The sequence below is a fragment of the Hyla sarda genome, chromosome 1 (genome assembly GCF_029499605.1).
Source record: "Hyla sarda isolate aHylSar1 chromosome 1, aHylSar1.hap1, whole genome shotgun sequence".
Lineage (NCBI taxonomy): Eukaryota > Metazoa > Chordata > Amphibia > Anura > Hylidae > Hyla > Hyla sarda.
The window spans coordinates 50,530,242-50,548,661 of record NC_079189.1 but is presented as its reverse complement, the minus strand read 5'-3'; the positions used below and the strand labels follow the sequence as shown (position 1 = coordinate 50,548,661).

The 18,420-nt window shown below is 43.9% G+C and overlaps 1 protein-coding gene across 1 annotated transcript in view; it reads right to left on the bottom strand.

Moving 5' to 3' along the window:
- The window catches only part of RGS12 (regulator of G protein signaling 12), a 214,013-nt gene that overhangs the window by 30,599 nt on the left and 164,994 nt on the right, over nt 1–18,420 (bottom strand). Inside the window, exons 5-11 of the mRNA XM_056555025.1 lie at nt 14,546–14,715; nt 12,836–12,928; nt 12,427–12,570; nt 11,197–11,376; nt 6,382–6,541; nt 4,178–4,290; nt 1,331–1,519 (exon numbers count right to left, since the gene is read on the bottom strand). Of these exons, the coding sequence (XP_056411000.1) occupies nt 1,331–1,519; nt 4,178–4,290; nt 6,382–6,541; nt 11,197–11,376; nt 12,427–12,570; nt 12,836–12,928; nt 14,546–14,715 (1,049 nt within the window). The remainder of the gene's footprint in view (nt 1–1,330; nt 1,520–4,177; nt 4,291–6,381; nt 6,542–11,196; nt 11,377–12,426; nt 12,571–12,835; nt 12,929–14,545; nt 14,716–18,420) is intronic.

Below are 18,420 nucleotides of genomic sequence, written 5' to 3'. Positions count from 1 at the left end.
GATCCTAACATACCTCATTTTAGTATGCCTGATCCTAACATACCTCATTTTAGTATGCCTGATCCTAACATACCTCATTTTAGTATGCCTGATCCCAGTATGCCTGATCCCAGTATGCCTGATCCCAGTATGCCTGATCCCAGTATGCCTGATCCCAGTATGCCTGATCCCAGTATGCCTGATCCCAGTATGCCTGATCCCAGGTTCCCACAGGGGTCTGGTATTGGTTTATTGGCCTCTCCCTATGTTAAACATATGTCCACTTGGCAGACAGCTATGGAAGGACTATGGGCACCTTCTACTGACAACTACCCAAAGCCAGGCCACAGCGTTTGCCGACAAACTAGCAGAATCATGGACCCCTTCCCCCCACCCCCCAGGTTTAAAGACCCTGCTTCTCTAGCAGAAGAAGCATGAAGAGGCCAGCTGACAAATAAAATAATAATAAATATTATAAATATTATTCTTAATTTTTTTTTACACCATACTTCCTAGGGAGTTTAGCGTTCATTAAATTCTGTTCACTTGTAGTGAGGTCCCTACATTGTGTGTTGATCCTTAGAAGGTCCTGAAGGTCAGATAATATTCTATAATATAGATCAGTAAAATACATTTGTTCCATTGGTCTAATAATTGGGAAATTCTGGCAAACCAGCAATAGTTTCCCACAATGAACTAAAAAGAAAAATTGAGACCAGAAGTCTCCAAACTGTGGACCTCCAGATGTTGCAAAACTACAACTCCCAGCATGCCCAGACAGCCGTTGGCAGTCCGGGCATTCTGGGAGTTGTAGATTTGCAACATCTGGAGGTCCATAGTTTGGGGACCACTGATCTATACTGACCAAAATAATAAGACTGACTAAATAAGATTTATCCATTGGCATTATGGTGTACGACTGTGGGAGGTCCAACTAATGGGACCTCATACCTGGGGGTCCCAAAGCTCCCATTAGAATGGAGCTGCAGTCACACATACACACCACCACTACATTGATTGTCTATCGGACAGGGCAAACCATGCACAGGTATTTCCCACGACGTTTAGGTCACCCATTTTGGAGACTGCAGGGTCATCCTAACTCCCCCCCAATACCTTCATACACTTATCCCCTACAGCACCAAACTGGGTCTCCAAACTGTGGCCCTCCAGATGTTGCAGAACTACAACTCCCATCCTGCCTGGACATCCAACAGCCACAATTTTGGAGATCGCTGTTCTACAGAATAAGGCCTAATGGTGAGGCAACCCCTTTAATGTCAGATTAAAGAAACATTACTAATCTAATCCTAAAACAATGGTCCAGATGAATTTTTCAGACGTATAATACCTTATTGCCTCCGACTAAGAAAAGATCCACTGCAGCAATGTTGAAGCCATTCTTCTCGCAGAGACTGCTTAAGATCTCTTTAATGGAGAAGCCGCTTTTCACAACCATGGCACAGGAGGAGCCGTCTGGCAGGGTAATGTAACAGTGCTTGGGGGATTTCTCAGAAGAAGACACTCTTGACGATTCAAACTTTGGAAGAAAACGAGAAAAGTGACAGGTAATAAAAGAGCAGACAGCAGAACTGCCGATCCACGCAACGCGGCTCATTTACTACATCTGGTGAGGTTACGTATTCAGCAAACACCAAGCAAACCCAAGTGATAGGGTCTTTCAGAACATAGAAAATGAAGAAAACGTATCTTGCAATGGTTCGTTAAAAAATTAAACCACTTGGGGGGAAAAAAGAAATACAGTAAAATTCAGAACAGACTAGAGTAACCTAGTCGGGAAGGAATTTTTACCTCTAGTATGAGGGTTTTTTGCCTCCTCTGGATCAACTCAGTAGGGACTCATTAGGGTTATAGGTTGAACTTGATGGACTCTGGTCTTTTTTCAACCTTATGAGCTATTTACCTAACCATACAATTTGCAGATGAATTCTTACATGAAAAGGAATTCTTACATGAAAAGAAAAGACAAAACAACAAGAATCCCAAAGTCAGACTGCAGCTGCTGGTGACTTTACTATGCAAATCAGGGATAATGTCATAAACATTTATCACAGAAAAGAACCTTATGCCTCACTAAGTTGGTAGGAAAAGACTGTGTTGAAGTGTTCATTTGTTTTTGAGGAGAGGATGACACGTGACATGTAGTGGACAGAGATATCACACACAGCAGCCAATCAAAAGAGGAGAATGATAGCAGCAGAGGAAGAGTATGCTGATCTTGTAGTGATGCAGTGACCTTCCTTGTTTGTTGGAGGAAAGGAGGGCATGTGACCGTGACAAAGTCAAAGGGGGCAAAAATAAAATATACGAATGATAACAGCAAAAGCACGGGACTAGCATGGAGTTCTTTTAAGCTGCAGTGACTCTTTTTTAAAGAGAAGCTGACAAGTGACCGTGACATGAAATGACCAGAGAAAGAACACACTGCAGCCAATCACTTCATGTCATTGTCACTTGTCAACTTCTCCTTGAAAAGGAGTGGACAGGTCGTGTCATTTACAAGATCATCATACTGTTCCCATCTTCTGATAAGCAACAGTATGTTCTTTCCCCTCTGACGTTATATCACCGTCATATGCCATACTTTCCTTAAACATGGCAGGTGACTGCATCGCTACAAGATCAGCATACTCCTCCCCTGCTGCTGTCATCATTCTTTTGATTGGCTGCAGTGTTTGATATCCCTATTCACTTTATGTCGTGCCATCCTCAAAAGAAGTGAAGAGGTCACTTCCTCTTACAAGATCAGCATACTCCTCCTCTGCTGCTGTCGTGATCATTCTATTTATTGAGTGCCGTGTTTTTTTTTTCCCCAATTGAAAGATTAGAATGATGACAGCAGCAGGGGAAGAGCATGATTATCTTGTAAGCGGCAGTGACCTCTTCACTTCTTTTGAGAATGGCGTGACATAAAGTGGATGGGGATATAAAACACTGCAGGCAATCAAGGGATGAGAATGACGACAGCAGCAGGGGAGGAGTAGGCTTACCTTAAAGGGGTTATCCAGGAAAAAACATTTTTTTTTATATATCAACTGGCTCCAGAAAGTTAAACAGATTGACACCTGTCTCGGGAACCGCCCAGAGTAGAAGCAAATCCCCACAGCAAACCTCTTCTACTCTGTGCAGTTCCTGAGACAAGCAGAGATGTCAGCAGACAGAATTGTTGCCAGACAGAAAAGAACAACTTAACTTCAGCAGCGCAGTGACTTGGCAAGGTTTTAGGCGTTCTTATGTGAAGAGCAGAAATGGAAATGGAAGACCAGAAAGTCGAAGTTGGTTTGGAACAACCTAACAATTTTATTCTGCATATTTTTTCTATTCTCTTACAGTATAAGATCTTGTTCCCATGGAGTCTTTGGCGCAATCACACCGAAATGCAGTGCATAGTTTTTAAGCTGTGTATACCAAAAAACCTGAATAGATGACATGTCACTTATGTGCACAAGTATTTTGTGCAAAACCATAACAAAATAAACAGTTAAAAAGAGTAATACGTGGCAGAAATTCAAGTCTGATTTCTACCACCTACATTGCAATTACATTTTTTTCAAAAGTAAAAACCTGCCATGTGAATCTAGCCTAAAGGTTACAGATATTACTTTTATTTGGAATAAGGCCCTTGCACAAGACTGATTAGAATAAAATCTGCAAATGTCTTATTCTGGAAGTAGAAATAAGTCAGAAGGCAAATTCACAAACAATATTGTATTGACTAAGGGTCTATTAACATGGCGAAATTCTGCCTCAAATTAAAGCCCATAGACTTCTATGGGATTCCGCACTCCCATTCACACTTCTGAAATTCCGCTTGCGGAATTTCAGAAGTGTGAATGGGAGTGCGGAATCCCATAGGAGTCTATGGGCTTTAAATTTGAGACGGAATTCCGCAAGCGAGTGAATAGGCCCTAACTCAGCTGAGGTCCATGCAAAATTCCTCAGACTACAGCCATCTGAAAGGATGGATAATACAGATGTGTCCACCAAGTTCTTTCAGAATGAAAGCAGTCAGCTATGTGAAGTTTACAATTCTCCTGGGGGGGACATGTACACCAGTCGTTCGCTAAAATGTGCATAATCACTAATGCAAGGTTAGAAAGGCAGTGCCTGATGTCAGGACGACCGATAAGAGAGTTTCTGTCTTTTAAAACAATTACAACTTTAATGTGATCCTTACCTCGAGCACATTACCATTACTGCCACAATTAATCATCTCAAGACTCGCTGAAGAGGACACAGAACCTTGTGAATCTCGCCTCCTGTTGGGAGCCCCATTGATAATCGAGGATTCTGCCAGGAAAGATGTTAAAAGAAAAATAAGTGAGCTGATAGGTAAAAGGAAAAGCTTGTCTTCCTGTGTGTCCAGAGCCCAACAACAGTAAGAAGCCATATGGAGATGCTGTCTATAATGCTTACCTTATGTTTGTATCATTTAAGGGCTATTAAATTATACCCTATCCTACAGAATAGGAAATAAGTGTCTGATCGCAGTGAGTCTGACCTCTGTGACCCTCCGCGATCTCCAGAACGGGGCCCCAACTCTCCCTGCTGCATGGCACTATGTCTGGAAGCCGCCAAGACAAAGTCCAGTAAGTGCTGACGGGAAATGCAGGACAAGCAAGGTTGTCAATCATCCTGCTCAGAGCATGCAGTACAGAGCTCTGCCAGCACTGGACTAAGGATGAGGGCAGAAGTTTCTCCACAAAATGAGCTGGTAAGCAACAAGCTTGCAAAAAGGAACGCCCACTCCTCCTCAGTGAACTGCAAAGGACTGAGCACCGGAACGGAGGGAATACAAAAGGTGGAAGAAAACCATTAAAGCATGCAGTTTTCATTAAGGACAAGTACCTTTTAGGGTCTATTCACACGTACAGTATTCTGCACATATTTGATGCACAGAAGTTTATACTGCAGGTTTCAATGTAAACTAAATGACTGAACACAGCTTCAAATCCTGCGCATCAAGTATTCGCAGGATACTGCACATGTGAATAGACCCTTAAAGAGGACCTGTCTGCTCTCCTGACATTTCTTTCATTATAAAAACTTGAACTTTCCAAGGAATAACAATGCTGCAGCATCTCTTCTTAGTAGTTGGTGTTGTATTTCTCCTGGAAATGTAAGAATAAATTGCCATCTGGGCGTTACCCTTAGTCATGGTGGAAGGGCAATTCATGGTGAAAGAGCAAAGTCAATTGCTGCATACATTTTTAGGAGAACAAAAAGAATACAACTAAAACAATAAAAAGTGTTTTATGAAACAGACATCAGGAGAACTGACAGGTCATCCTTAAAGGGTAGCTCCCACCATCCTCTTTTTTTTTTTTCTGTCCCTGCCTATTGCCCATCTATCCCTAACCCCCTCCCTGCCTTTATTTTTTTTTTAATTATCTTAAAAATGGCATTTTGTCTGCCTGGTAGTGTGCTCACTACCAGGCAGACTTCCCCAGCAGGCACCACGTCACTGATGCCTGCTGGGGGCCGAGTTCCGCCCATAGTTCTCAGGACAGGGTGCCTCCAGCTGTTTCACCACCACAACTCCCAGCATGCCCTGACATCTATTTGCTGTCAGGGCATGCTGGGAGTTGTAGTGGGGAAACAACTGGAGGCACCCTGTGTTGGAAGACATCCCCCCCCTCCCCCTCACCTGTGCCGGACCATGAGCGGGGGTCCGTAGCAAGCAACAAGTGTATGCCCGGCTTCCTGTCATGCCCGTACACTCTGGAAACTGTCTCTATGTTTCTGGAGGATTGAAAGTCCTCCAGAACCATAGAGAGAGTTACCAGAGTGTAGGAGCATGACAGGAAGCCGGGCATACACTTGTTGCTCCATATAACGTGCTCCCCCCGGCAATGACAGGACACAGCTGCAAGGAGCAGTGAGGAGGCGGCGTATCCCCACTGGAGCCGTGGCTGTAAGCAGAGGTAAGAGCCATGTTCCACCCTGCTGCAGGGAGAATATGCAGCAAGGAGGCGGCCAGTGTGAGAGTCCAGGAAGCCAATGCGCAGCCCTGGATTTCACTGTGCTCGCTCTCGCCTGTTTGATTGACAGGCGGGAGCGAGCACCGCAGTGACTGGAATTTCGACTCATTTGCCAGGCTCATTTGCCAATTCTGTAGTGACGTCACTGCCGAATGCATTCGGCCACTAGGAGGGCGACCCCTAGTGGCCGAATTTAAAAGTGATTTTAAACTGGTTTAAAATCACTTTTTTTAATTAAACTTTATTAGATATGTTGTAGTACTTAAGTACTACAACATATTAATTTTTTTATTTCATGACAGTGCCCATTTAAGCCAATCTACCCAATAATACAATATATGTAGTGAGCATTTCTAGACCATAATATTTTTGGAAGGTTACAGAAATATAATGTAGTTACCATTGGTGATCTCTCCATTCTCTCTCTTCTTCTGAGACTTTCCCATGCTTTTACTCCTTGACCAGGAAAAGAAGGTCCCTTTCTTCTTCTTCTCATTCTCTTCCTCTCCTCCAGATTCATCATTTAGAGATCTTCCTGACTTGGTTTTCTTGCTCGATTGCTGCGTGTGTGTACAGGAAACACAAGTCAGGCCAAATACTTCAGTAACAAAAGTGCAGTCTTCAAGAGATAATATTTTTATCGCGTTCCACTGGTGGCATGGACAAACACACTTCACTGGAGACAATATACATAGCACATCCCTCACTATCCAGAGATTGATGGTCATCAAACATGACACCAGGCCAAACATACCAGAGCACTCACATAAACAAAGGGCCAGAGCCAAATGCACTTATCCAGTAGACCAGGGGTGGGGAACTTTTTTTCTGCCAGGGGCCATTTGGATATTTCTAAGATCATTGGTGGGCCACACAAAGTTATTAACATAAAAATTAGCCTAACTGGAAAAAGATAGGGGCTGCATAACCATTAAAATACCTTACCATACATTATTAAAAAAAATATATATAAATACATTTTAAAATAACACACGTTACACATACCTTTACATATTACACCAAAATATACTTTCATGGCTAGGGTTGCTAAGGCAAATGTTTATGACACAGCTCATAAAAAGGGGGCTTGGAGTAGATAGAGGACATTAATGTACCATTTTTACCATTGATCTTGTCATTTTTTTCCTCGAGACAGAAAACCATTTCCCTAAAGTTTGACTGTGCAGGAAAAGTAGATTTTTAGGCTTACCGTAAAAGCTCTTTCTCGGAGGATCCATTGGGGACAAAGAGACCGTGGGTATATGCTGCTGCCTCTAGGAGGCTGACACTAGGCAACAAAAGAAGTCGGCCCCTTCCAGCAGGAAATACTCCACCTACAGAGCTATCAGATTAGTCCCAAAACAGTAGGAGAGGACAGACCGGGAAAGAAAAAGAGGAAACCACAGACAAAAGAGAACCAACCCTCGGACAGGCAACCGAACCAAGGACACCAGAACAAATGGGTGGGTGCTGTGTCCCCCAATGGATCCTCAGAGAAAGAGATTTTACGGTAAGCATAAAAATTCTACTTTTCTCGTTCGGCTACATTGGGGGACACCCAGACCATGGGATGTACCAAAGCAGTCCCCAGGGTGGGAAAAAACTCTTAACAGGAGGAAGGCTGGGCCACAGGTGCCTACAACACCTTGCGACCCAAACCAGCATCAGTGGTAAAATGTTGTAAACGCGTGCAAGGAAGACCAGGTGGCTGCCCTACAGATTTGTAAGGCCAAAGCCTTGTTGCGGAAAGCCCAGAAGGCCCCGACGGAATGAGACGAGATCCGGAAAAGAAAAGTCTTCCCCTTGCAGCGGTAAGCTTCCGAGATGGCAGAACGGATCCACCGCGAAATGGCCGCATTCAAAGCAGGGAGCCCCTTACGACGACCCTACGTAAGCACAAAGAAAGTCACACTGGCGAAAGGAAAAAGTGACCGAAAGGTAAATCCTAACGGCCTGTACCACATCAAGACCATGAAGCAAACGTTCCCTGGGATGGGACGGAGCTGGACTAAAGGACGGAAGGACGATATCCTCATTTAGGTGAAAGGTGGAGACCACCTTAGGCAAAAAGGACAAGACTGGACGGAAAACAACTTTGTCCTGGTGTAAAACCAGGTACGGGGAACGGCAGGAGAGAGCCGCTAGCTCCGAAACTCTCCTAAAGGAGGTGACCGCAATGAGGAAGGCCACCTTCCAGGAAAGGATACGAAGAGAAATGTCCCGGAGAGGTTTGAAAGGAGAACCCTGCAAAACGGTGCGTATGCGAGGATCGGACGCCAGGGGACACTGAAAGAGAATGGAGAGAGCCGACACCTGACCCTTAAGGGAACTGAGAGCCAAGCGTTGTTCCAGCCCAGACTGTAAAAGGGAAAGCAGGTGTGGGAGGGAGAACACAACTGGGGATAAGGAGTAAGATTAAGACCATCGAAAATATGACCTCAAAGTACTGTGATACATCTTTGCAGAGGAAGGCTTGCACGCCTTGATCATTGTGCGGATCACTTGGGGAGAGAACCCCCAGGCCCTCAGCACCGCGGTCTCAACCGCCACTCCGTCAAATGCAGCGACAGTAAATTGGGGTGGCAAAGGGGACCCTGAAAGAGCAGGTCGGGACGAGCTGGGAAGCGCAGTGGTACGTTGTCCACTAGTCAAACCACGTCGGCGTACCACGCTCACCTGGGCCAGTCCGGAGCCACGAGAATGGCAGAGATGCCCTCCGCTTTGAGCTTCCTCAGGACCCTGGGAAGGAGAGGAAGAGGAGGGAAGACATAGGGGAGGACGAAGTGCGACCAAGGGATCACTAGGGTGTCTACGGCTAGGGCCAGAAGATCTCAGGACTTCGTGACGAAGCAAGGAACTTTCTGGTTGTGGCGGGACTTGGGGCTGTGGCCAGGCCAAAAGGAAGGGCCACAAACTGAAAATAGCCCTCCAGAATTGCGAAGCGCTGATGCACTGGAAAAATGGGGATGTGAAGGTAAGCGTCTCTGATATCCACCAAAGAAAGAAACTCCCCTTGATCCATTGATGCAACCACAGAACGGAGGGACTCCATACGGAAATGACGCAGGAGCTTCAGATCCAGGATCGGGTGGATGGAACCCCCTTTCTTGGGGATGACAAACAGGTTTGAATAGAACCCCAAAAAACGCTCCTTGGGAGGAACTGGGATGATCACTCCCTGAGCGAGAAGGGTCCAAAGTGCGACCCAAAAAGTCGCCGCCAAGGAAGGAGAACGAGGAGGGCGGGTACGAAAAAAGCGATCCCTCGCAAGAGAAGCAAACTCGATCAGATAGCCATCGGAAACGACATCTCGGACCCAAGAGTCCTGCACATGGGCAGACCAAGCGCTTTCCGAAACAGGGACAAACTACCTCCCACTCGAAAAGAACGTGTGGGCGCTGGTCTGGTCGCCCTACCCAAGCCAAAAGACCGAAAGGAGGTAGACTTTCTTGTGGGAATCGGTACGGCTAGACATATTCTGCGGCAATAAGGAGCTCTTACCTTCAGTAGCCTCGGAGTTAATCTCATCCAGGCGTTTCCTGAAGAGTCGGGTCCCAGAGAAAGGAAGCTCAGTGAGAGATTTCTTGAAAGTGGCATCGGCGTCCCAGGCCTTGACCCACATGGAGCGACGAATCACCACCAGGTTACCTGTGGCAAAAGCTGTACAATGGGCAGACTGCAGAGAAGCAGAGCACAAATAGTCTGTAGCATTGGAGAGTTGAAGTGCAAGATCCACCAAATCTTCCAAATGCATCCCGGAAAAAATACCCTGGCGGAGCTGGGAAGCCCAGACAGAAAGGGCTTTGGACACCCAAGCAGAAGCAAAGGCAGGAAGTAAAGATTAACCAGTCACTTCAAAAGGCGAATTTGGCCAGATTTTCAATCCTCTTGTCCGCCGAGTCCTTAAAGGATGCTGCATCCGCCAAAGGAAGAGTGGTCGATTTCGACAGATGGGAAACCGGAGGATCCACAGCCAGTGGAGCATCCTGGGATGAAGGGCCAGGGGGACCGGGCCGCGCAGTGGTGCAGGCAGGAGAGATAGAGAGAGAGAGAGAAATGACCTCTGCAGCACACGCACCGCACTGATCGGAAGATAGTGACCTCAGTGCGCGTGCTGAAACCCCATAGGACAGGAGAGAAAGGGGCCAGATCCCCGACGAGCAGGGAGTGGGAGGAGCTAATTGCCGCAGTTAGGCCACAGACGGCATTAATTAATACCCCCTGCCCCCCGGGCACTTTACCTGGAGTGCGTACGGAGAAGAGAAAAAGCTGATGGCCGTGTGCATGCAGCACGGCCGACAGAAGATAAACCCACCCGCCTCACATGTGGAAGCGGCCGAAGCGAAAGTAAATGCCGGCCATGCGCACACAGTGCAGCCGCGGACAGGTAGGGCTGTAAAAATGCCCCAGTGAAAATAACATTAACCACTGTCCTAAGCACCACTGCTTCTGTCCCCTGTTTTCAGAATGGCCGAGCAGGAACTGCCCCTAGAAAGAATAAAAAGGAGTGGGCCCAAAACAGGGGGGTTACAGAGGTTGCGAATCCTGAATAAAAGATAGGATTCCTAGGAAAAGGAGGGGGGAAGGAGAAGGAAATACTCACCTTGTCCTGGGATACTTACCTACTGAAGTCTTCGGCCAGCTATTATACGCCTGCATCATGCCAGGCTGAGACAGCATAAATAGGGGGACCTGGACCCAAAGGTGCAACCCCCGGGCGCTGACCGTTGGCGAGAAGGGGTTGACAGTGCATAACTCGATACCTGTGCCCCTTCTTCGCAAATAGGGGAACAGTGAGTGCTATGCTCCTGAGCCCCCACCTAAAAAGAGAGAAATAAAAAGATGAAAAAAAAAAAATCTATACACACGTCCCTAAACTAAAGAAAAAAATAAAAGACCAGGTCTGGAGAGCTCCAGACCTGTGTCTACCTCCTACAGACACTAAGCTAAAACTGATAGCTCCGAGACTGTAGGCGGGGTAGCCTAGTGTCAGCCTCCTAGTGGCAGCAGCATATACCCACAGTCTCTGTATCCCCCAATGGAGCCGAACGAGGAAAAAAAGCTGCTGGAGGCTATAACCAACTCTCACTGATGCTCGTGCGGTGCTTGGGCAAAGTAACATTGTACTGTTCCTGCTGCTCAAGCACAGCTCTGGATAATGAGTAGAGGATTCAAATAATTAATTAATAAAAAAATAAATAAAACAAGCTCATACCTTCTTAGGAGTGGAGATATTGGAGCGGTCAGAACTAACACTATGTTTTGAGGTGGGACTGCTTGGTATCTCTTGGGGGTCTGGGAGGGATCTCCCCTCCACTTCTGCAAGCATGCATTCCTGGTACAGGTGAGACTTCAAGAACCGTGTGTAGCTGTCAAACTTCATAAGGTTAAAAATCTGAAAATGAGACAAATAGTTACTTTCAACAAACTCCATATGAATTTAATATTATGAATGCAAAATGTGGATACAATTGTCCGGATCAATAGTACATATAGTACAAATAGTACATAAAAATGCTTCTTTCTGATGTTATCAGGCTTCTTCCCTCTCTCCTGTCAGAATGTATTCTCCCCAAAATCAGATCATTCAGCCACCAAATTACAGCAGTAAATACAAACCTAAGGAGGGGGGAGGAGGGAGATGAGGTGCCTGTGAACACACAGCAGCCCACAGAAAGACAGTACAGAGCGCTGTGTAAGTAAAAAAACAAAAAAACTCACTGCAGGGCTTTATAGACAGTTTAGATTGCTCACTGTTGGTCTTTCATGCCATATAACTTGTATATGGAATTTTTAGCAGATTTCTGCTCTGCAAGCTTCATCTATAATTTGCAGTTCTCCCAGAGCTGGCGGGCAGAGCCTAACATCAATACACAGAACACACGCAGCAGGGGAGCCCATACTTCTATGTCTCCCTGCACTTACTATAAAGTAAGTGCAGGGAGACATAGAAGTGTGGGCTCCCCTGCTGCGTTTGTTCTGTGTATTGATGTTAGGCTCTGCCCGCCAGCTCTGGGAGAACTGCAAATTATAGATGAAGCTTGCAGAGCAGAAATCTGCTAAAAATTCCATATATAAGTTATATTATGGCCAGAAATAGTGCTGCTCCTCATGTACACACATAGGGCAGCTTATATAGGAAAGTCACCTGAAATGACAGATATGCTTTAAGTGGCTACACTGGCAGTATCAAAATTGTTATGATAAAATTATTCCATTCAGCTAGGCCGTTTGTTTAATGGGATCAACCAGTTTTCTGAGCCAGAAAAGGCCTCACAGCTGGTGTCAGCTCCATTTGTACACTTTTATTGTCAGGTCATACAAAGTCCAAGAAGCAGCAGGGGCAAAAAGGAGCAAAAAAAAAAAAAAAAAAAAAAAAAAAAAAACACCACTGGAAGAAGAGGGGGACAAAAAAACATATCTATATTTATTAATATAGACATACCTGAAGCTGCTGTTCTTTAAACATATCAGGGTGCGGAGCATTCAGTATGTCATCAGCCAGTTGAGCCTGGCTGTCAATGTTCACCGGTGTGGTCGCTTTGCTACTCAAGAACTTATTAAATATCTCCCGTGCTCGGTATGACAGCTGAAATAAATGGATCAATTAATAAATTAATTTATAATAAATTCTAAATAATTAATACATCTTAAAGGCAGCCAATATGAGGCATGTGGCTAAATGTGCCTCAAAATGTAATTGAATCTGAAAAAGATGTTATGTATTATTCTTAATGTGGATCTTCACTTCTAGGATCTAATATACACAATATTTTACCAGCATCCACAAAGTCCGGTCATAACATTTCAAATAGGGTTACGCACAAATATCATCCATTGCGTCAGTTATTTACCTCATTTTTGTCATGAGCTGGAACACGACTAAAATATTCGCAGGACTGCCAGAACAAGATGTTCTCCTCGCTGAACTCTTTCTTCAGAAATTCCTACAGGGGACAAGACATAAAACGGATTCAAATCAGACCTGTGCGCGCATAGATCACCTCTACTATGTGTACTTATCAAAAGGGGCAATGAAATCGGAAAATGGAAAAAAAGAAAAACAAACAAAAAAGGTAAATCCACCCTAAAATGGCCCACAAAACATCTGGGATAAACTCCAACAACTCAGCACCATTCATTTTTATTCCATGTATCGCTGAAGTCATTAGACAGATAAAGGATTTGGAAGAAGAAAGGACAAAGGGAACAGAAGACCACATAACTGATGGATCAGACAACATGCTGTTTTTGTATTTATCAAGACCAATTGTCAATTAGCTTCATTTTTTTTATTTTAAATAATAGATAGTGCATAAGGCAGGGTCTAAGGAGCAGTGGATAAGACAGATTTGAAAAGAAGAGTCCCTGCTCCATATACTGAACAGTACGCCAGTGATGCTTTATGCATCGCTGGTTTACTGTTTTAAGATTACCTGGGCCAGGCACTCTGCCAGCCAGTCAGAAGAAAGCTAACAATTTTTTAAAGCAGGCAGTGGCTATGCAGGTAAATTATTTCATAAAGGTTATTATTTTTAGCTATCATTTCACAGTAACTGTTGTTAATGTTGTCATGTCAATGTTCTGGACAGAAGGAATGTATGACTAAATCTGAAAGATTTAATATGTTTTTCCAATGTGTTTGTTTAAAAAAGTTAAAACTGCCAGAAAAAAAATAAATAAAACAAGTGAAAACTTAGCCTTAAGCCAATTTTCTCTGCAGCAATGTATTACATTGTACAGATTGAAATCCATGGAACCTGGGTATCAATAAAAGCATACAGCTACTCTCTGCTTTACCTAAACAAATTTTCTAAGACAATGAAAACATTCTACTAAGCAGTTGTTATTTATGAGCTAACCCAATTATTATTTTCTATTTATTCTATACTTTTTTTTAATTTATTTTTTTAAGAACACTCCTCCAGCAACAACCTCTCTCACAGTGATCAGTGACAATTTCCCTGCAGCACCACTTCAGGTATAAAACAACATTACAGTTTCTATTCAAATCCCCAAGCTGTAAAGGGCTACAGGGCACAGGAAACAACAAACTCGGAATTGCCAGAAATGGTACATCTAAATAGTCTCTTTTTATAGCCAGGCAACCCCTTTAAATCACAATTTTTTGGATAGAGTGCGGAGCCTGAAGCGGAATACTCACATAGTGAACTCATTATTGTCATTTCCATATAAAAACTCATTTTTTTGGCACACTGATTGTCAGACAGATTCCTTCTAATGAGCCACTTTAGCGGCAGCTGCTCCACTTATGGCTCGGAGAGCACTTGACAATTACTCTGCTTTATCACAGTTTCTTTCCACCGGTTTACCCCACCAAGCCCTGTACTTGGCTGCTCTTACATTAGCAGCCGCATGTGCTCAGAACCGGCTGCAGAAGAGAGTATTATCTAGAAGTTAAAATTAATTTGACAACCATTTTCCAAAAATTTGGAAGCCATGTAGCGGGATTGCTGGTCTAGTAGCTAACTCACCATATCCCTATCAACCAATAAAAAATTTAGCTGTAATTTCTCATTTGTGATACATATATATTTACTTACTGTGAAGTATCGAACTCCAACTGGATCCTGGAGCAGCCGTTCGAAGGATACAGCCCAACTGGCCACCCTCCGCTCTCCAAGTCTCCGGCAGCTCTGCACACTGGGCAGGCTGGCATTGCTGCTTAGGCTGTTCTCGCTGATACATCCTTTTAGATCGGTGCTGTTAAGTTCTAGCAGAAAACACAAGGGAAAACCATGATGTACATTGTAGGTAGTCCATAATCCATTCAGTTCTATACTGAAGATCTACATGGTAAACATGGGAGTATTGATACACAGCAGATAAGGCAGTGTTTTATAAGGTAAGATTTTATTATAATTTGTACAGGTGCAGTACTTGAGAGCACTCAAGGGGGAATTGACATCTGTAGACTGTCTAGTCCAAATTTGTACTGTCTTGTCTAAGTTTAGACCAAGTGTTAGATGGCTTAATGCTGGATCATTCCTGCTGCCCTTTAGCTTGATCATTGTCAGCCACAAATCACCCATTTACATAAAAAATTCAATCAACTGAAGAACAAGCCTTTCCTCGTTTGTTGGCTAATTGCTGGCCCTTTTACATGGGACAATTATTGGGAACAATCATTCCTACAAACCCTTATTCACCGAATAATTGGCCGTGTAAAAGGACCTTTAGTTGTCGCTAAGTGGATGGGGCGTCAACAAAGTCAGCCAGACAGGCTAAGTCAGCAACACATGGACAAGCTATTAACAAAATTAGCAAATATGGGGTTAACCAGTGATAAGCCAGAATGTCTAAAACAGGACGGCAGCAAGGTACAAAGTAAGAACAGGCTAGAGTCAATCCTACTTAGTGTGGTACATAAATCAGAAGGCCAAGGCAGGGAAAGGTCAAAAGCAGAGGTCAAGTCTCAGCAAGTCAGATGAGAAACACCGGGAATACTGGGATCAGGAACGATTGTTAAGGATAAGAACCTCAAATCATGGGGGCTCAGGTATTGAGTGACCCGTTTTAAATCGTATACCTCCCGATAGTACAGTGTCACACAATGATGTAGTAAGGACAACCAGGAGCGCCGCCGACCAGAGAAGAAAGAAGCAGAAGAGGCGCTGAAGTCAGGCAGTGTTCAATTCCATGCAGTGCCACCACAGTGTAAATGAAGCATTACACAGCGCCCATTCACAGTAAATGGTTATCTGTAAAATGGAAGACAGGTCTTCCAGAGCACGAAGTGTATAGGACTGTCAAAAATAGAGGAAAGCTAAAACCCCCCACATATTAAGCAGATAGGTGGTACATGCTTTAGGTTGGGATACATCTTTAATATGAACAGCCTGTAACAAATAAAATTCCCACAATATGTAGCACACAATGTAAATGCTGTAAGGAACATACAATACATATTTCATATAATGAGAGTGATCACACCCAGATTACAGACAAGATAGGTTGCCTTGCAGTCAATATAACCCTGTAAACCTTTTCTGTTTAGGTATGTGCAAATATTATTAGAGAAGGGTGATGGAATACAATGACAATCACATGAAGGAATACACACATAACATACCGCGGTCAAATAATAAAAACATTTACAGCCTACAGTAAGGCATATTCTTATCTACAGCCGCATTTATACTTCTGAGCTCAAACTGCTAAGCCCACCCTGCTGGATCAGGCAGAACAGGTTCTGTTGTGGTGCAAATTCTCCCTGGCAGGGCTAAGCTTTGTATACATATGCCACCACATTGTAGTGCCCATCCAGCACAGAACATTTATCTCAGTCCTGGCAAATAACAGTGGCTGTGTAGTGATCTAACACATGGGCCGCACCAATCTGACAGCAGGCAATCACACCATCACAGCGCCCACAAGGCTGCGGAAAAAGGAGCTTGTCAGGATAATTACGCCTCCCCCTCGGCTTTCTATGTGCGGGGTGGCAGTCAATGGGCAATCAACTTGACTAGAGAAAGCAGAATGTGCCGAAGACCTATCATTATGTTAACACGCCACGTGCAACAGAGGGCCTTACTCAGGCGTGCACATTCAGATACTAGCAGAAAAGGCCTGTTATTTTCATTATTGTTTATTTAATACATGCCAAGAAATTCTGCAGAGCAACTGAGGGGAGGCATTGGGCAAATGTGCTCATCCATGGAAAACATACAATAGGCAAGGGCTCAATAATGCTGCCTAGAAGATAGTGCAGCCATTGAAACTAAATTATCCCCACACGAACCCAAATTGGTGAGGCTTTTTGCAGATGGAGATTACATTAACCACTTATGTTTGGGGTAAGGATACTTTTTGCATAAAAAAAAAAAAAAAAAAACAGATGCAGACACGGATGAGTGTTAGGCCGAGTTCACATCTGAAAACTACCATAGATTTGTGGTATACAGAAGAAAATTAACCAAATGCTAAACCCATATATACTGCACAGAGTTCCACACAAAAACTACATGCTCTCACATATGTACCAAACCTAGTCACTATTAGGCCAGGTTTCCACACAGTTTTTTTTTGGCATGTTTGTTATGCTGCCACTGCAGTTTTTTGAGCCAAAGCCAGAAGTGGATCCAGCAGGAATGAGAAGTATAGGGCCTTCCTTCATATTTCTCATTCCTTTTGACTTTGGCTCAAAAACTTCAGGCAGTTTTCGAAAAAAAAATACCTAACAATCCCTGTAAGAAACATAGCCTTAGACTACTTTTGGTCCACTGAAATCAATGAATCCAGGTCATCTGCATACCATTTCACTGATACTCCAACATATGCCAATGCCATAAGTGAAGGGTAGTTTTCAGATGTGAACTTAGCCTTATATTAGATTTTGCAGAAATAACCATAGAACTCCAGGATGTGGACGGTATATACGGACGCTCAACCACCAGGTAGTAGGATAAAACGTTTATTCACCCATAATGCAGCGTGTTTCACAGCACAGCTGTGCCTGATGAAGCAGCTGTGCTGTGAAACGTGTTACATTATGGTAGAATAAATGTTTTATCCTACTACCTGGTGGTTGAGCGCCCGTATATACCGTCCACATCCTGGAGCTCTACTGTTATTTCTGCTATATCTGACGAGACGTGGAGTGGCTGCCGACACCTTATTGGTATTCCACACTTTGATCCATTGTTGCACTTGGTGGAGTGTAACCCATTGTGGTAAGCAAAATATTGACCTGCATTATTCCTTTGTGCAAGAATAGTACTACACTATGGAGCCCTGTCTGTCTATTGTTTCATTATATGAGATTTTGGCCTGACTAGTAATCAATAGATTTAAGTTTGTGGTTGGTACCTTTCATCAAGCCCAAATATCGAATACCAGAGAGCAGAGAAACGGCCATTGGCTAAACAGAATATTCTTTTATGACCGGTGCTAGACAACATCAAAGGTTTATGATAAGATCTTTTTGGAAAAAGATATACAAATAACACCATAAGCAATACTGTTTAGGTAACAGTCTGTTAAGCGGTTTTTGGCTTCCCGACCACCTAGCTGCAAGCCATCTGGAGGGGGGGTCTCTTATTCTTGGGATATGCCATAAATGTCCAGTTAGGAATAGCCTTTAAATATCTCTGGATGTTTAGAATGGTTTAAAGGGGTTATCCACCATAAGGTGATTTTAGTACGTACCTGGCAGACAGTAATGGACATGCTTAGGAAGGATCTGCGCTTGTCTTGGGGCTAAATGGCTATGTTGTGAGATTACCAGAACACTGTGGCTAGCTTTTTGTGAACTGGTATTTCCTGGTTGAGTTTTCTTTTTTGCGTACAAATCCCATAATTCCATTTTTCTGTGCTGCATCCAGTCAAAAGACCTGTGGTTTTCAATCAGGGTGCCTACAGCTGTTGCATTAGTTGCAGATTTATCCCTCCACCCATTGAGACAGACAGGCTCCCTGTC